The sequence below is a fragment of the Rhinopithecus roxellana genome, chromosome 9 (assembly GCF_007565055.1).
Source record: "Rhinopithecus roxellana isolate Shanxi Qingling chromosome 9, ASM756505v1, whole genome shotgun sequence".
Taxonomy (NCBI): Eukaryota; Metazoa; Chordata; class Mammalia; order Primates; family Cercopithecidae; genus Rhinopithecus; species Rhinopithecus roxellana.
Window position 1 is genome coordinate 21,858,390 of NC_044557.1, and position 16,331 is coordinate 21,874,720.

Genomic DNA, 16,331 nt, shown 5'->3' on the forward strand with positions numbered 1-16,331 from the left:
AAAACTTTAGAATTCCATGTGAGCTGTTTTGTGCCTGTTTGTGGTTTTACCGAGTTATCTAGAGCTGGGGGCGGAGGCAAATCTGAATCATGCTGAGGACCCTGCAGAGCCCCGGGCGGGCTCCACGGAAGCTACTGTGCAGAGCCTCCACCACCCGGGCAGTGCCAGGGAAAAGCGCTTCAGGCATTTCTCACAAGTGACACTGCCCCATCTGTACCCTGAGGACCACCTGGCTACGGGCATCCGCCACAGTCATGTCAGATAACTTGTCAGCCTTAGAGAACCTCCCACGAAGAAAAATCTTCCTTTATATAAACTTACGGGATGTTTTGAAAATTAGAGAGAGAATTGGTGGACAGATGATAGGCAGGTAGATGGATGGTGGAGTATAGAACTAGGGATAGGTGGATGATACAGATATTCAAGTACCAGCACTAGCAAGAAAATACACATAGATTTTTAAATTTTCAATGCTGTGATGCTAACAAGACTTTTAGAGAATGAAAATGACATTCTTCAAAATACCAGAATATTAGAGTCTCTCTAAATCTTTTATGACTCACACAAGCATAAATGTTTCTTTATTTTACCTGGTTTCTTAGACATAAATAACCTCTTAAGAATAATCTCCATGCCTTAAAAATATTAAATTTATTCTTTATGCACCCACAATCATTCACTATAACAAAACTTGGCCTTAAAGATCCTTAGTAATTAAGCACTGAGGAATATATACATCTTAGCACAGAAGTAACATTCAAAACCAACACTTCCTTTCATTGGAAATGCAAAATTAGACATGAACCTGTCACTTATCATCCCTAGATATTTGAAATTACCCTATCCTTGTAATATTTCTCCACTGACTACAAAACAGGTCCTCCAAATGTCTAAAAGTTCTAGCAAAGCCATAAAATGTGTGAAATGAGCTCACTCTGCAGAAGCTGCAGTGTGTTCCGTGTGCCACAGGCAATGATCACCACCCGGGCACCCGGCAGCCTCAGCAACTCAGCTCAGCAGATGAACAGGTCAAGTCCTTGCACAACTGCCTGAAATTTGGGGCCGAGCGTCATCCTGAGAGCTCATTCATGTGCCCAAGAGCCAAGAGTCACCCTGAGAGCCCACCCACGTGCCCAAGAGTGGAGGGGCTGCAGCCTCTACCATGGACTAGTGGACTCAGAAAGGGCACCCCTACACGGCCCGGTGGGTGTCTGCACGGTTCCTCCAGCCTGTCTTAGGACCTCCACCCTCTACACGCCCCGGTGTGTGTCTGCACTCTCCCTCCAGCCTGCCTTAGAATCTCCATCCCCGACACACCCCAGTGTGTATCTGGACTGTCCCTCCAGCCTGTCTTAGAACCTCCACCCCCTACATACCCCAGTGTGTGTCTGCACTCTCCCTCCAGCCTGTCTTAGAATCTCTACCCCCTACACACCCCGGTGTGTGTCTACACTCTCCCTCAACCCTGTGATAGAACCTCCATCCCCTACACACCCTGGTGTGTGTCTGGACTGTCCCTCAACCCTGTCTTAGAACCTCCATCCCCTACATGCCCTGGTGTGTGTCTGCACTCTCCCTCTAGCCTGTCTTAGAACCTCCACCCGCTGCACGCCCCGGTGTGCGTCTGCACTCTCCCTCCAGAGGTTCTAAGGAACCTCCATCCCCCATTTCCTTGCATCCATCTCTGGACTTCCAACTTTTCTGGTCTACATAAAACAAGTCCACACAGACATGGTTTTTATACATGTTATCTTTTTCACCTCAATTAGATTTTCAGCCCTTTGAGAGCTGGAGCTACATTTTCTGTATTCAGCACAGCAGTTGGCCAGAGTCTAATCAATCAATCTAGTTCTCTCAGGGCCTTGTTAGGGCTCCGGGGACCTGGCCACAGGATCAGGCAAGTTCAGACGCCGTTACCTTAGCTCTGTTACAACTCAGGCTACTCAGAGGCATGAAAAATGGGTGGTTTTCAATGTTTTAGAAACGCAATTGCTGTTCTGGCCCCCGGCATACGTGGAACTTCCAAGGACTTTGAAGGGTCTTGCTAACCATCAATTCAGTGAATTACTTATGTCCTCTTGAATGCCTGGGCTCGCAGATTTGTGGTTCTAAAACTGGACGTTAAATCCAGTCACCCTGACATGTGTTTTCTGACCGAGCCAGTGACTAGGGCAGTGCCATCGACTTATTTTCCGTGATAACAATCTTGTCGGCCCTTAGCCCAGCGTATTTAAAAAGTGGCCCTACGGAAGTGTTGGCTGCACAGTAAGCATACCTAATGCCACTCAACTGTACGCATGGAACTAGCTGAAACGAATATTTACAAATACCCTGACACAATTAAAAAAAAAAAAAAAAAAAAAAAACAGAAAAAAAGTGGCCCTGTGTGGCCTTTGTAACATCTCCCACTTGCTCCTTGTGTTTTGAGAGCCCCGAACTCTAAATGAGTGAGGAAATGCGGGTGCACTACCCCACGGGCTCCTCTCAACGCAACGAGGAAATGCGAGTGCACTACCCCGCGGGCGCCTATCAACGCCAGGAGGAAATTCGAGTGCACTACCTCACCGGCTCCTCTCAAGGCAATGAGGAAATGCGGGTGCACTACCCCGCAGGCTCCTCTCAACACCATGAGGAAATGTGGGTGCACTAACCCCTGGCTCCTCTCAACGCAAAGAGGAAATGCGGGTGTACCACCCCACGGGCTCCTCTCAATGCAACAAGGAAATGCGGGTGCACTACCCCATGGGCTCCTCTCAATGCAACGAGGAAATGCGGGTGCAGTACCCCACGGGCTCCTCTCGACGCAACAAGGAAATGCGGGTGCACTACCCCGCGGGCACCTCTTAACACAACTTGATGCCAGCACACTGTCACTTTCTCCTCTTGCTTTTTGCTCACCATGGCTTCTGAGTTCTTATAAATATACACATATACACACATATAATTTCTTCGTTTTTCTGCTGCTGTGCTGTGAGTGGTTTACTGGATACTTCTGCAGGGTGCCCTCCTGCAGCCACCAGGCTTTCCAGTCTCCCGCTCCTCAGGACAGCTCTGCACAGAGCATCCCACGGGACCCTCCTGTGGCGGCGTGAGCTTCTCTCGGAAACTGGCTCCCTGCCCCACCACCGCTATGGATGGCCTGTTAACTCCTACTTGTGCTGTCCTTACAAAGGGGACACACTGGGCCTCGCCACACAGCAGACAGCTGACTGCTGGACTTCCACAGTGTGCTGGGTTCTGAGTCACCAGACCACGCCTTCTGCAAGGAACGCCCAACGCAGCTGGACAAATTACCCCAAAATGCATTTCAAACTTGTTTTTACAGCAACTAGCCTTTGGTCCTCACTTTATTTGTGGCATCTATTTAAGTAAACTTCCTATGAGCACACTTACCTGCAAGCACCTAGGAGTTTTCCTGATCAACAGGATGAAACCACTCTGTCTCCATGACAGCAAGCATACCTCCATCTAGTACTGGGTATGGAACTCCCCAAAACGGATTTGGGGAATGAATAAATTAATAAATGCCTTGGGGTCCTCCCCATTACGTTTGCGGTAGATTTTAAGAACACGTCCTTAATTCAGCGAAGTGAGTTTCCTTCTATCAGGAGTTGTTAATGTTGGATGGCCACTGAATCTCCGCAAGTGCTTTTTAAACACATGCTGAGAGAAGCATGCGGGTTTGTGTCCGTTAATCTGGGGAAATCGTGTTACAAGAGCTCCCCAAAGGATCCTGAGCTGCCGCCATGAATGTAAGAGGTAAGATGGGCTCTTGCTTATGTGTCAGGGTCATGCTGGATTCAATTTCCTGACATTTCAGGAAGAAAATGTAGCATCAACCCTTGTGGGTGAGGGGCGTTTACAAGTTTATCCCAACATTATAAACTAATTTACACCACATCCTTGCTTCTGCTATTCACTGGAACCGTGCATGTGACAGAGGCGTTTGTCTGCTCCCTGAAGGCTCAGTAAACCCCAGCATAAAAACATCTAAGCCTGGTGGGCTGTTCTGCACAGTAATTAAGCAAATCATTCAATATCTTGGATCGCTATAGGTTTATTCATGGTTTTTATTTTGGGTATATTTGATTCTTCAAGGCAATTTTTAATTTAATCTAACTTTTTGACAAAAAGTTATTTATAGCATCCTCTTATGGTTTTTACAATTTCTACTGCAGTTACATCCTCTTGATCAACTTTTTCCTCGCTCCCTCCCTCCCTCCCTTCCTTCCTTCCTTCCTTCCTTCTTCCATCCCTCTCCTCGCTTTCTCTCTTTCGTCCTAATATAACCAGAGGCTTGTCTATTTTTGTACTATTTTTAAAGAACCAATCTTTGGTTTTGTTAATACTTTATGTTGCTTCCTGGTTTTTTATTTCATCATTTTTGCCTTGCCCATTATTTTTTTCCTGTCACTTCCCTCAGTTCACTGTTTTCTGTTTTGTTTTCTTTTTTCTTTTTCTTTTTCTTTTTTTTTTTGAGATGGGGTCTCACTCTGTTGCCCAGGCTGGTGTGTAGTGGCGCAATCTTGGCTCACTGCACTTCCCAGGTTCAAGCAATTCTCTGCCTCGGCCTCCTGAGTAGCTGGGACTATAGGCGCCCACCACCACGCCCGACTAATTTTTGCACTTTTAGTAGAGATGGGGTTTCACCGTCTTGGCCAGGTTGGTCTTGAACTCCCGACCTTGTGATCCACCCACCTCGGCCTCCCAAAGTGCTGGGATTACAGGTGTGAGCCACCATGCCCAGCCTGTTTTATTAACACGTGCCATTATGTCTATAATTCCTTAGACTTTGAAATCTATACTGTATAGTTTATTAATGTTTTCATTATCATTCAAGTCAATATATTTTCTAGTTTCTATTTTGTGTTTATCTTTGACCATGAGTTACAGAGTAGTATATTATTTTTAATTTCTAAATGTTTGTGTTGAATTTTTTTACTGATTTTACTCAACTGTTATCAGGAAATAAGGTCTGAACACCCATTCTTTGGCATTTGTTAATACTTGTTTTGAGACATACTATATAATTTTTTTTAATTCCATGTGTTTAAAAAAATACATATTCTGGAACTACTTGCTTCAAGGATCTGCATATGACCTTCAAGTCAATCATACTACGTTGCTGTTGCTGTTCTAGTCTGTTATGGTTTACTGTTTTGTGGTTTTTTTTTTTTTTTTTTTTTTTTTTTTTGGAGACAGTTTTCACTCATTTCCCAGGCTGGGGTGCAATGGCACAATCTCGGCTCACTGCAGCCTCTGCCTCCCGGGTTCAAGCGATTCTCCTGCCTCAGCCTCCCAAGTAGCTGGGATTACAGGCACCCACCACCACGCCTGGCTAATTTTTGTATTTTTAGTAGAGATGGGGTTTCACCATGTTGGCCAGGCTGGTCTTGAACTCCCGACCTCAAGTGATCCACCCACCTTGGCCTCCCAAAGTGTTGGGATGACAGGCGTGAGCGACTGTGTCTGGCCGGTTTACTGATTTTATGTCCAGGATCTGTCAATAGCAGACAGAGTTTTCTTAAAATCTCTCACCCCAATAGTATATTTACATATTTCTGATTAAGCCTTGTTATAGTTTGCTTACATATCTTAAGGCTATGCTGTTAGGTGCATATGAGTTTAGAACTGTTACATATCCTTCTCATGAATTATTCCTCGCTTTATGGCTTAACGTTTAGTGTATTATTATAGTGATACTGGCAATACTTTGGTTAGAATTTGCATTATATTTCTTTTTCCATCCATTTACTTACAAATCTTCTGTACCCTTATGTATCTCTCATAAGCATTTATGGCTAGCTTTGCTATTTTACCCAATCTGAGGATTTCTTTTACTGGCAATAGGATCCACTTTGCTATGCATACCAATATGTTTGTACTTATGTTGCAGTCTTTTCTTATACGATTTGCAAAGCTTTCTTCTTTTATATTTTCTTGCTTTTACCAGACTCGGTTTTGCTCTACTGGTTTCAAAGTTAAATAATCTATTCCTATTTTCTTAGCAGTTACCCATAAAATGCAAACTTGACCAATCATAGCAAAGAAAAAAAAAAAAAAAAAAAAAAAAAATCAGTAAAAAATGCTGACTTCAGAACTTCAGAACACATGGCATGAACTGTCACCTTGTCCTTCAGTCGGCACTGGCTGGGGTTCTGGCTCCATCTTAAACTCAATCAGCGCTGTCAGGGCTGTCTTGAGCGGCGCTAGTGTGGACTTTCCACACACCCGACACCTCCTGGGCTCCCCACTCCCTCCGGCCTCCCATCACCTCCTTCGCAGTTCAGTGTGCTCTTCCCTGCAGGGAGCGCATCATTAACTATTTCCGTAGATTCCACGGGCAGCAAGTCCCCCGGCTCTGCCTCATGTGGCCCATCTCCCTTTTTAAAGGACAGTACTTCGCTGGATGTGGCCGCTCAGGCTAAAAGGGCCACTTCCTTCTTCGCGTCAAGAACCCGCCCCCAGCCTGTGGGTAGAATGGCAGTTCCTTTGTAGGGAGCCATGTTTTCTCTCTAGTAGCTCTGAGGAGATTCACCCTGGGCTTGGTGCTCTGCGGTCTCCATTGTACTGGCCTAGCTATGGATCAACGTGTAATTCATCTTGCTTTGAATCTGTATTTCTAAAATCTGAGAATTTATATTTTTCTTTAATTGTACAGAAATCTTAATTATTTCTTTGAATATTATCTTGGCCTGATTCTATTTTCTCATTGATGTCATTTATTTGACATACATTGCTGCTTCTCAGCCTCAGTGTTTCCTACCTCTTTGCCAACATTTTCCGTACCTTTAACTCCTCTGCTTGCTTGGAATAAGTAAGATTAAACTGCCCTATTTCAAGTGTTATAAGCAGACACACAAATGTGCACAAACACCAACATTCCACCACACATCAATAAGCCATTCTAGAAGCAACATACAAAACATGAATACAGAAAACGTCTGCGCTGTCCACTAAACAGTCAACTTTTGCATCCAGAGGGAAAGGCTGCTGAGTGGAATCTCCTCAAATCAATTCCAGACAAAATCAAACCTGGTTCAGAGTCTGAGTTTTCCCTTGGAACGTCATCGTAAATTGCTTCTTCTGGATCTGGAATAAACAGGGAGAAACACTTTAAACAGTGACCAACATAAACCTCGTGCAATTTAAATTCTATAGGCCACAGTCGCTGACGATGTCATGATTATTCAAAAAGTTGGCTTATAAGGATCGTTTTTTTTAAATTTATTTTTACTTATTTTTTCTTTGTCCTAATCAGTAGACAGCGAGGGCTGTAAGGCAGGGAACAGCACCTTACCAAAGCATAAGCATTATTTTTAGGGCAGAATAATTTGTTGGGAATGAAGGATGTCTGTTTAAATGGACCAGATGTAAAATGTCACTAGGAAGGAGATTTATGGTTTCCAGGCCAATCTTATTCTATGATTGTGTGTTCAATTAAACATTTCTATATGGCTCTCTTACAAGCATTTCAAGCTTATGAAGTTAAGTTCTGATGCACAAAAAAATACAACATTGGTGCACGGAATTCCAGAAACAAGAAAAGAGCCCATCAGTGCTGGATAAACGGGAAAACCATCCAAATAAACAAATGACACCATGATTTTGTGCCACTGAAGGTAAAAAGTAGTAGCAAGTATCAAAATGCTAAACATATAGGACAGTGTTTCTCCATCTGTATCATATGCAACACTGGGGTTCTGTGAAAGCGAAACCATTTCATAAAAAAGAAGGGAAGTTCTGGAAGCAAAACCATGCTGTACAAGACGACCACAAAGGACACCAACAATGAGCCTGAGGTTTACTCAAATATCTGTAAGAGTTACACGCTTCACATGAAAATCCATTTCATAAAAAGACCTTTAAATCAAGGTTCCACTCATTGACTAGTGGTGCCCTCCCTGCAAGAGAACGTCCAAACTACGACGTATGACTGTCGAAAACATACAGGCAAACGCTTCCTAAGCCACTTAAGAAAGAAAATGAGAGCAACAAACCCGAACTCTCCCCTAACATCCCGCCACTGCTCCTGTCCCCACGTTAGCGGGAAATAAACATTCAGGAAAATTCCTTATCTGCTGCTGTTGTCAAGCTCCAGTATTACAGATGCTCTTTCTTTTAATAGCATTTACCATCTGCAACCACAGTAAAGATTTCTACTCCTCTTTGATAACGTTCAGGGACTGCTAGCTTGGAGATCATATTTCCAAATATAGTTATTCTAATTCACTGTCATCTGGACAATAAAAATGAGTAATGAGAAGAAAATCAGACAAATTTTACTTTGGAAATAAAACTGTTAGCAAACAGCCAAGACAATAATTTAATCCTGCAATGATCCTGCTTTAACAGCGACCTAGTGGAATCATCTAATTACACTAAGATCTTTGTTTTAACAGTCATAAATAAAACCAGAATGAAAACTTCCAGGAGACAGTTTAATAATCAGGAGGTAACTAAGATGGTTCTACCTTGTAAGCTGATCATACAAAACAGTTACATAGAAATTAGTGAGCCAGTGGATAATGAGAGGCATAATCAGGAAAGTAATCTTTACTTTTCCTTTGAAAATTAAAAAAACAAGTAAATCTAGCTAAAAACCTTTCAGCCTTTGAAGCCGCAGGTGGGACTGCAGATCTGGCCACTTGGAGGTGGGCTGGCACAGCCAACTTAAAGGGAGAAAGAATGCCTTTGGGTTTACTCTTAATCGTATGGAAGCTTGAGTCATATGTTGGAAGTGCACTTGCTTTAATCCACACACAGACGGTTCATAATCCTACAGGTTTAAATGTACATAAAAATAGAGTTTGGAACTCTGCTCTACTGTTTGCACTGCAGATTGCCATCATTTCAAGGGTGAGATTATGAATAAAATGATGCACTTCTGGATGTTTCCTGTTTCTGAAATCTGAACATGAATCATTCACATGACCAAAAATTGTGTTTTTCTCAAAATACATGTCTAGTCTGTCCTTTAAGTAATAGTTCTCTTAAATAAGCTATGATATTAATCAGATCATTACCAGTTAGCTTTTCAAGCACATTTGCTTCAGGCTATTGTTTTGGAAAAATACGCTACAGAACTTTTTTTAAGTTACAAATAAATGAGAATCTGTTGTTTGGAATCTGTTGTTTCTGCCAAAGGTAAATTAACAAAAGATTTACTCGGGAATCCCCATTTAAATTTATATGATTTGATAAAATACCAAGTTATGTAAAATAAAGTATGTACGGGAAAAAGAAGGTAGGCCCACCCGCCCCCTCTTCAAAGCGGGTGCCAGACACCGAATCTCCCTGGGAATCACTGCCAAGCGCAGGGTAAGCGTCTGGGTGGTGGCCGACCGCAGCTGCAGGTCAGAGTTTCTGTTCCCCACATACCTCACTGTTACCACAATAACAAAGCCTGTGCTAGAAAGAAACGACCAGGAAGAGTGAGGGTGTGGACGTGGAGAGCTGGGGTGGCCTCACGGGAAGTGACAGCTTCAGGGAACCCTTGGAACCTTCTGCATAGTCAGCCCGTGTTACTATTTTCAGTAAATAAGTATCTTGTTAGCGTTTTAGATCTGATGGGACCTGAGACTCAGGGACCCGGCCCCGCCACAGTGGCGTCTGTGGAGCGTGGTGAGGATTCTGGCTGTGGGCGGCTGGGGACTTACTCTCCATCCAGGCTGTGTTGGCCGGGTCTGCGGCCCAGCGAGCCAGTGCGCTGTCCTCTCGACTGACTTGATCTTCACTTAAAGAAAACAAACCATAAAGTCAGAATATTCAGGCACAGCCCAGTCACATGGCTGCCAACTGCCCTGCAGAGTGTGTGCGTGTGCGTGTGTGTATACATATATATATATATATATATATATATATAACTATTACTATACAGGGAATCACATATTTTCCAAGCTAATATTATAGGACATCCCAAGTTCAAGTTTTCACTCATAACTCTGTAAGTAAGTATTCCAGATGTTCCACCTACGCACGGCACAGAACATGGGGCGAGGGCAATACAGCAGCAATACGGTCCTTGCCCTACAAGGCCTGAACTGTCTTCTGGTTTTTCAGCCACCCCTTTGAGGACCTCTTAGGCCCTTCTCATGACGCTGGGTGGTAGAGATGCCAGTGGGCAACGCAATGGGCCGTCTCCATGTCCAGGAGCAGGTCAGTGGGAGAAGAGATGCAAGGCCACTCAGTATAAACTGTGGTGCTCTGCCCACAGCAGGTGGTCACATGGGCCACCAGAGTCCTGCACACACAGGGACTGGGATGACTGACTGGGATGTCACCCTTGGCAATGGGAAGCTGTGGGAATGCTCTGCTCGGAAGGATGGTGAGGTCAGACTCACCACGCACACTGAGCGTCGCCCCAGGAGAGGCACCACTGCTGACGATGAAACGCAGCAGGGATCAGGCCTCTGGACACTGCATCCCATGGGGAGTTGTGCAAGGATGAGCCCAGTGGCAGCGCAGAGACACTGCTGGGAAGGCAGAGACCGGAAGCACGGTGAGCACCCAGAGGTGTGTACGGAAGGCCCCAGAAAATGTTTTATGGGAAGGTCGTTAACAAGGAATTACGTGACAATCCATGCAGAGCACCCCATGATGACAACTTGTCACAGCAAAAGCTCTAACAGGCCCCAAGGTACCTGCAGGCTTCTCAGGATGAGGGAAGAGAGCCCGTGTCCTCGTGACAGTCCCATGGGTGCTGGGGGATGCCCCATGTCCTGGTGACGGCCCCGTGGGTGCTGGGGGATGCCCCGTGTCCTGGTGACGGCCCCGTGGGTGCTGGGGGATGCCCCGTGTCCTGGTGACGGCCCCGTGGGTGCTGGGGGATGCCCCGTGTCCTGGTGATGGCCCCGTGGGTGCTGGGGGATGCCCCGTGTCCTGGGGTGATGGCCCTGTGGGTGCTGGGGGATGTCCCATGTCCTGGGGTGACAACCCTGTGGGTGCTGGGGGATGTCCCGCGTCCTGGTGACGACCCCGTGGGTGCTGGGGGATGCCCCGTGTCCTGGTGACGGCCCCGTGGGTGCTGGGGGATGCCCCGTGTCCTGGGGTGATGGCCCCGTGGGTGCTGGGGGATGCCCCGTGTCCTGGTGACGGCCCCGTAGGTGCTGGGGGATGCCCCGTGTCCTGGGGTGACGGCCCTATGGGTGTTGGGGGATGTCCCATGTCCTGGGGTGACAACCCTGTGGGTGCTGGGGGATGTCCCGCGTCCTGGTGACGACCCCGTGGGTGCTGGGGGATGCCCCGCGTCCTGGTGACAGCCTCGTGGCCGCTGGGGTTGCCCCATGTGCTATGCTGTGCACGTGTGGAATTAGGATGCGGCCCCCTGCTCTGAGAACTTATCACATCAACAAGGAGCATTCTTGCACTTTCAAAGTTTAAAATAGTATCAAAACAAAAAGTTACCTAAAAAGGTAAAAGAAAATCTGAATCAAATAGAAACAGTATTCTAAACTATTCATAACTATTTCCATGTTTGAAAAATTTCATCCTTTTGAAGATCATTTAAGGTTTAATCACACTACATGCTACATTCATTTTCTTCAAAATAATTCCTATTTTCAATGCACGTTATTTTTCACAGTACATTTTAGATCACCAGTGATAACACGCTAACACTCATTTTCAATTTTACATAAAATCTGCAATTTCTAATGGAGAACCCTGGCTGGACCTACCTGGTGGTACAACTCTGTCTAAACTGGGGCGAGAGCACTGCTCGCGTGGGTGCTGCTCCCCAGACACTCCACCTGCCAGAAGGGGGTTTCACGGGGGACGCTTTACCCTGCAAAGGCCGCCTTCATGATAGAAAGGAGAAAAGCAAATGAGGGAAAGCAGCAGCAGGGCCGTGACAAGGGCCGAGACTGGACACACCTGCACGGCTGAAATCAGACCCAGTTACCAGGCCCTCACTCCGCTCGTCCTGACTCTACATTTCCAGGGGACACTCGCCTGGGAGGGACCTGAGGCAGGAGGTGGAGCTGGGACAGCCCCTGCCGCGCAGAGCTGAGGATGGCGGGCAGGGATGCACACCAGTATCCCCGCGTCCAGATCCTCAGGAGAAAGGCGGGAATTCAGCAGGTGTGGGAAGATGGAGGGAGGCAGATACCTGTTTGGAGGCTCCTCGGAACTCAGAGAATTGGGCTGGCGATCTTCCATGACTTCCGCTGTTTCTGCTGGGAAAGGAAATAAGTGATGCTGCTTTACGCGCGACAGAAATGCTTACGAAGTTGGTGTTTTTACCCTTGAAAATGATTTCACACGTTCCCTTCTTATCAGTGGGAGGCTTATCTTAGCATAACGATGATTACCTAATAAATGTAAAATATTTTAGCTCTTAGATAAACTGCACCAGCACCCAGATGCATCAGGCTAGAGCTAGGAAGAAACAGGATGTTCTCTCCCATTCTGCACATCCATGGGAGTGACGGCTGTGACCAGCACCCAGATGCATCAGGCTAGAGCTAGGAAGAAACGGGATGTTCTCTCCCATTCCACATGTCCACAGGAGCCATGACTGTGACTGGCCTGAAGGGGCATCCACCTGGCACACTCAAAAGATGTTCAAGAGAGGAGTAGTTACGCTTGAGACATGTGACACCAACTTTCACTCACACACACTCACATCCCTCCATGCACAAATACACGCACGGTGAGACCCAACTGGCGATTCCTTCCCGCCCATCTGTGGCTCTCCAGGGTGAACGGTGAGCCGTGAGCAAAGCCACAGTGCAGGCTTCTCAAACATTCTACGCAGGTGAGGTACGAACTTAGACGATCAAAGAACAGCCTGAGACACCAGTGCAGAAGGAGTAGACCCTCCCACCTCGGAGGGCTCTTGGGCAGGAGCCAGCCAGAGTCTGTGATGGCTGTACCGCGTGCGGGCTGCGTGGTCCCCTGAGGAATCTGCCACCGCCCAGCCGCGTGGCACCAAGAATGACGTGGGGAAGGAGAGCCAGCAGCACTCGGTGGCTGCCGTTTATCCCCACACTAGCAGCTGTCCATGAAACACCTTCTAAAGGGAATTTATCTTTGTGGTGAGTAACAGTTTCTCAACCGTTTTCAAACAGCAGCAGTTGGCTCAAAGTCCGAGAGAGCTAAGCTCAATGTAACCTGCTTGGAGATCTCATCCATGAAAACAGGCCCCTGGTCACACCAGGCGCCGCCACACAGCTGGACGCTGAACAGCAACAGACACGGGATGCCGGGAGGGCTGGGGGCGTGGATCTGCGGGCAGCGCTGTGAATCCCACAGGCATCTGCTGGTTCAGTGTTCTGGGTCACCTTCCTGAGGGGCAGGTGTCAGGGCAGAGGCAGGATCTGAAATCCAATCTGCCCACTCCCAAAACTGCCCTTCCCGTGCTACTACACTGCCTCAAAGAAACACCCAAAGAGCCACAAAGCTTTTACTAGTGTTCTGCAGAGGGACAAAGGCAGGACGTGCTGCCCGGCAGCAATCTCACTGTACGGCAAGAACTGTTTCCCCCACGGGGGCGTCCAGGAGCTCAGACTCCCATCCCCAGGGCACACACATTAGCCTTCTCAGGGGTCCACCCCTGGAAACTCTTCTGTCCTCCGCCTTTCAGGAAATTAAGTTGCAAACTGAGTCTGTCAAGGTCAGAAGCAGGCAGACATGCACACCAGGGAGTCACCTGAACAGCTCCAAGCAGCAGCGCACCCAGAGGCTTCTGGCCACAAGAGGCCCGTGCGTAAACAAGAGCAGGGCCTGCCTGCGGATGTCTTCAGAGCTGGTGTCGGTCAGCAGGAAAAACAACGGAACCTGGCCATCCCAGTTTGGCCAGCTGGGAGCTCCAGGCAGGGCTCTGCAAGCTCCCACCTTGCAGACCTGGGGAGCCTGGCTGGGCTGTACGTCCCAGGGAAGCCTGCAGAGCCAGGTGGCTGCCCCACTCCAGGGAGGCTCTGGAGCAAGGAACTGAAAAGCCAGCAGTGCCCCCCGGGGTGAGGGAGGCGGGCTGGCACCAAATCCACGCTTTTCCACCTCTCAGGAAAGAGGTCTGCGTTCACATCTCTCGTTCAATGATCAGAACGCAACCGGACAGCCATCCGCTCCTCTACTCCGGGACTTAGATAGTCTTTATTAGAACAAGGCATTACTACTGGCTCTAGGTTGACAGAACAAATATAAGCAAATTGTTTTAAATTCACGCTAAGTTACTTAAAAAACAAATTACTTTAAATGATGTGCAATTATTTAAAATAAATAATATTTTAAAATAAGAAAATCACTTTAAAATAAACATATTTTCCTTCAGCCAAGAATGCCACACTCCGCACGCCCTCGTTTCCGGGGGGTTCTCACGCTCTGTGGTCCCTGAGGGACAACAGCAGCGTGGATCATGCAGACCGTGGTGAGTTCCCAGGACTCCGGCCGACTTCCACAGGGAAACGCACAGGAAGCCGTCTATCCTGAGACCTCTGCGGTTCCCAAAATCCAACATCGAGATTTTTCTTTAAGGATTTTTTTTCTCAACTGTTATTAACTGGAAAGGGAAGGCTGCTTCCACTGAAACCTTTACAGGAATAAGAATCGGGTCTCAGGCGTAGAGGCTGTGGGCTTCCATTAGAGGCACATCCCACGAACCCTGGGGATCCTGCAGCGCGTTCCTGGGAAAGGCAGCACAGAAACAGGGCTGGGCAAAAAAGGAAACCTTCGGCCGAGACGCCTGGACTGGGTCACTCCTGAAGATGGAGGCACGGTATGTGCTCACCCTTGCCCTGGCACCTGGGCCTACAGCGGGGCCGGCAGGAGGCCCCAGTCCTCAGGCTGCAGTCGGAGCAGCCATGGCCTACACGCTGTCCTTCCAGTGGAAACCTGGGGCTCTGCAGACACAGCTGGTGCCCGGCTACACATGCCAGGGCCATGTAAGGACAGCAGAGAACGGGCTCCACCAACCAAGCCCCTTCTAATGCACACAGTGGCTCCTTCTCACTAAGTGGAGGAGAAAGCAGACTCAAAACAGAGCTGTCAGCACTGAGGACACGGAGACTGGAGGTGAGTGAGGAGCTGGAGGCACCCACAGTCCTGGCTCGGAGCGTGGCCTGGCTGCAGGGAACACCATCCTCAGTGGCCGACTCTGCCCTTTGTGCTGCCCCAGGTGGCTCTGACCTTGCACTGAGGACTCTGCCGAGGTCCTGCGGCATCTCCCCAGCGAGGAAAAGCATGGGTGGGAGACAGGGAGCCCCTGAGGCAATTCTTCCACCCCCACTGCCCCTCCCTCCTCTGGAATGAAGACAGGGAGACACGCTCTGACCCCAGGGAGCCCGAGTCTCTAGACCAGCAGGCGACACGGGACATACATAACGGTAACTGTCATCTAGCACAGTGAGTCATGTAGGCCAAAAACTGCACACACTCCCGTGAACACCTGGTGGGGGAACCAGAAATCGGGGTGAAGTTCAAGGCACCCCAGACATGAGGAGGCAACACATTCGGGACCGGACGTTGTTTCAAAATTTTCCCAACAATACGCCCTGGCCTTCCCTCAGGGGTGCTCCCATCACTGAAGAAGAGGAACTGGGGGTTCACTTTCCAACTCCATAAACAAACATCTAATGACCTGGGCAGGGGCAGGGGGAAGGTCAGGCCCAGACTCTACAGAACCACAGACCATGTCAGGGGCATGAAGAGGAGGAGGGGGGAAGGTCAGGCCCCGACTCTATGGAACCACAGGCCACGTCGGTGGCGTGGAGAGGAGGGAACCACAGGCCACGTCGCAGGCGTGGAGAGGAGGGCAGCAGTACCTTCTTCGTCCAGGGACATGGCACGGATGATGACTGGGCTGGAGTAGGCGGGCAGCAGGAGGGGCAGGTTGGAGGGCACCGCATAGCCGCAGGGCACAGGCACCGAGTACCCACAGGGCACATGGAGACCCACACTCTCCTCCTCAGTGCTGGGTGCAGGGGCGGGCGGCTGGTCCTCCTGGAACGGCGTGATGTCGATGACAGAATATGGGTTGACTTTCATCGGGAGCACCAGCTTAGCAGCCTCTACCGCTGGGGTGGTTTCTGCTCCAGCTCTATCCTCACCTCCTGGGGTGCAGAAAGGACTGGTCAGCAGACATATCACCAAGGGCAGGGCAAGCGTGCCCTCTTGGAGTACAGGCGGGAAGCGGGTATGAGTTCCCACCCTCCATGCCATGCCAGGACCCCTGGACGTTCCCAGGTCACTGGGTGGGCCTCGGAGGGAGCACTCGCACATGGGGAACCCAGCGTCACCTCTGTGCGTGGGCGAGACAGACGCAGCCTGGTCACTACAGGAGGCTCATCCCATGAGCTAAGTCAGGGAGAAGCTGCTGGAGGCGGGCAGCCACT

At 48.5% G+C, this 16,331-nt stretch overlaps 1 protein-coding gene across 5 annotated transcripts in view; it reads right to left on the bottom strand.

Moving 5' to 3' along the window:
- ARHGEF10 (Rho guanine nucleotide exchange factor 10) overlaps window positions 1-16,331 on the bottom strand; it is a 133,315-nt gene that overhangs the window by 85,884 nt on the left and 31,100 nt on the right. For 4 of the 5 annotated variants that reach the window (XM_030937991.1, XM_030937988.1, XM_030937990.1 and 1 more), the window contains 4 exons: window positions 15,762-16,049; window positions 12,110-12,176; window positions 9,660-9,736; window positions 7,036-7,092 (listed from right to left, as the gene is read on the bottom strand). In XM_030937991.1, the coding sequence (XP_030793851.1) occupies window positions 7,036-7,092; window positions 9,660-9,736; window positions 12,110-12,176; window positions 15,762-16,049 (489 nt within the window). Of the gene's footprint in view, window positions 1-6,128; window positions 7,009-7,035; window positions 7,093-9,659; window positions 9,737-12,109; window positions 12,177-15,761; window positions 16,050-16,331 lie in introns of those variants that run through there. The other variant, XM_030937992.1, reaches the window with a different exon arrangement.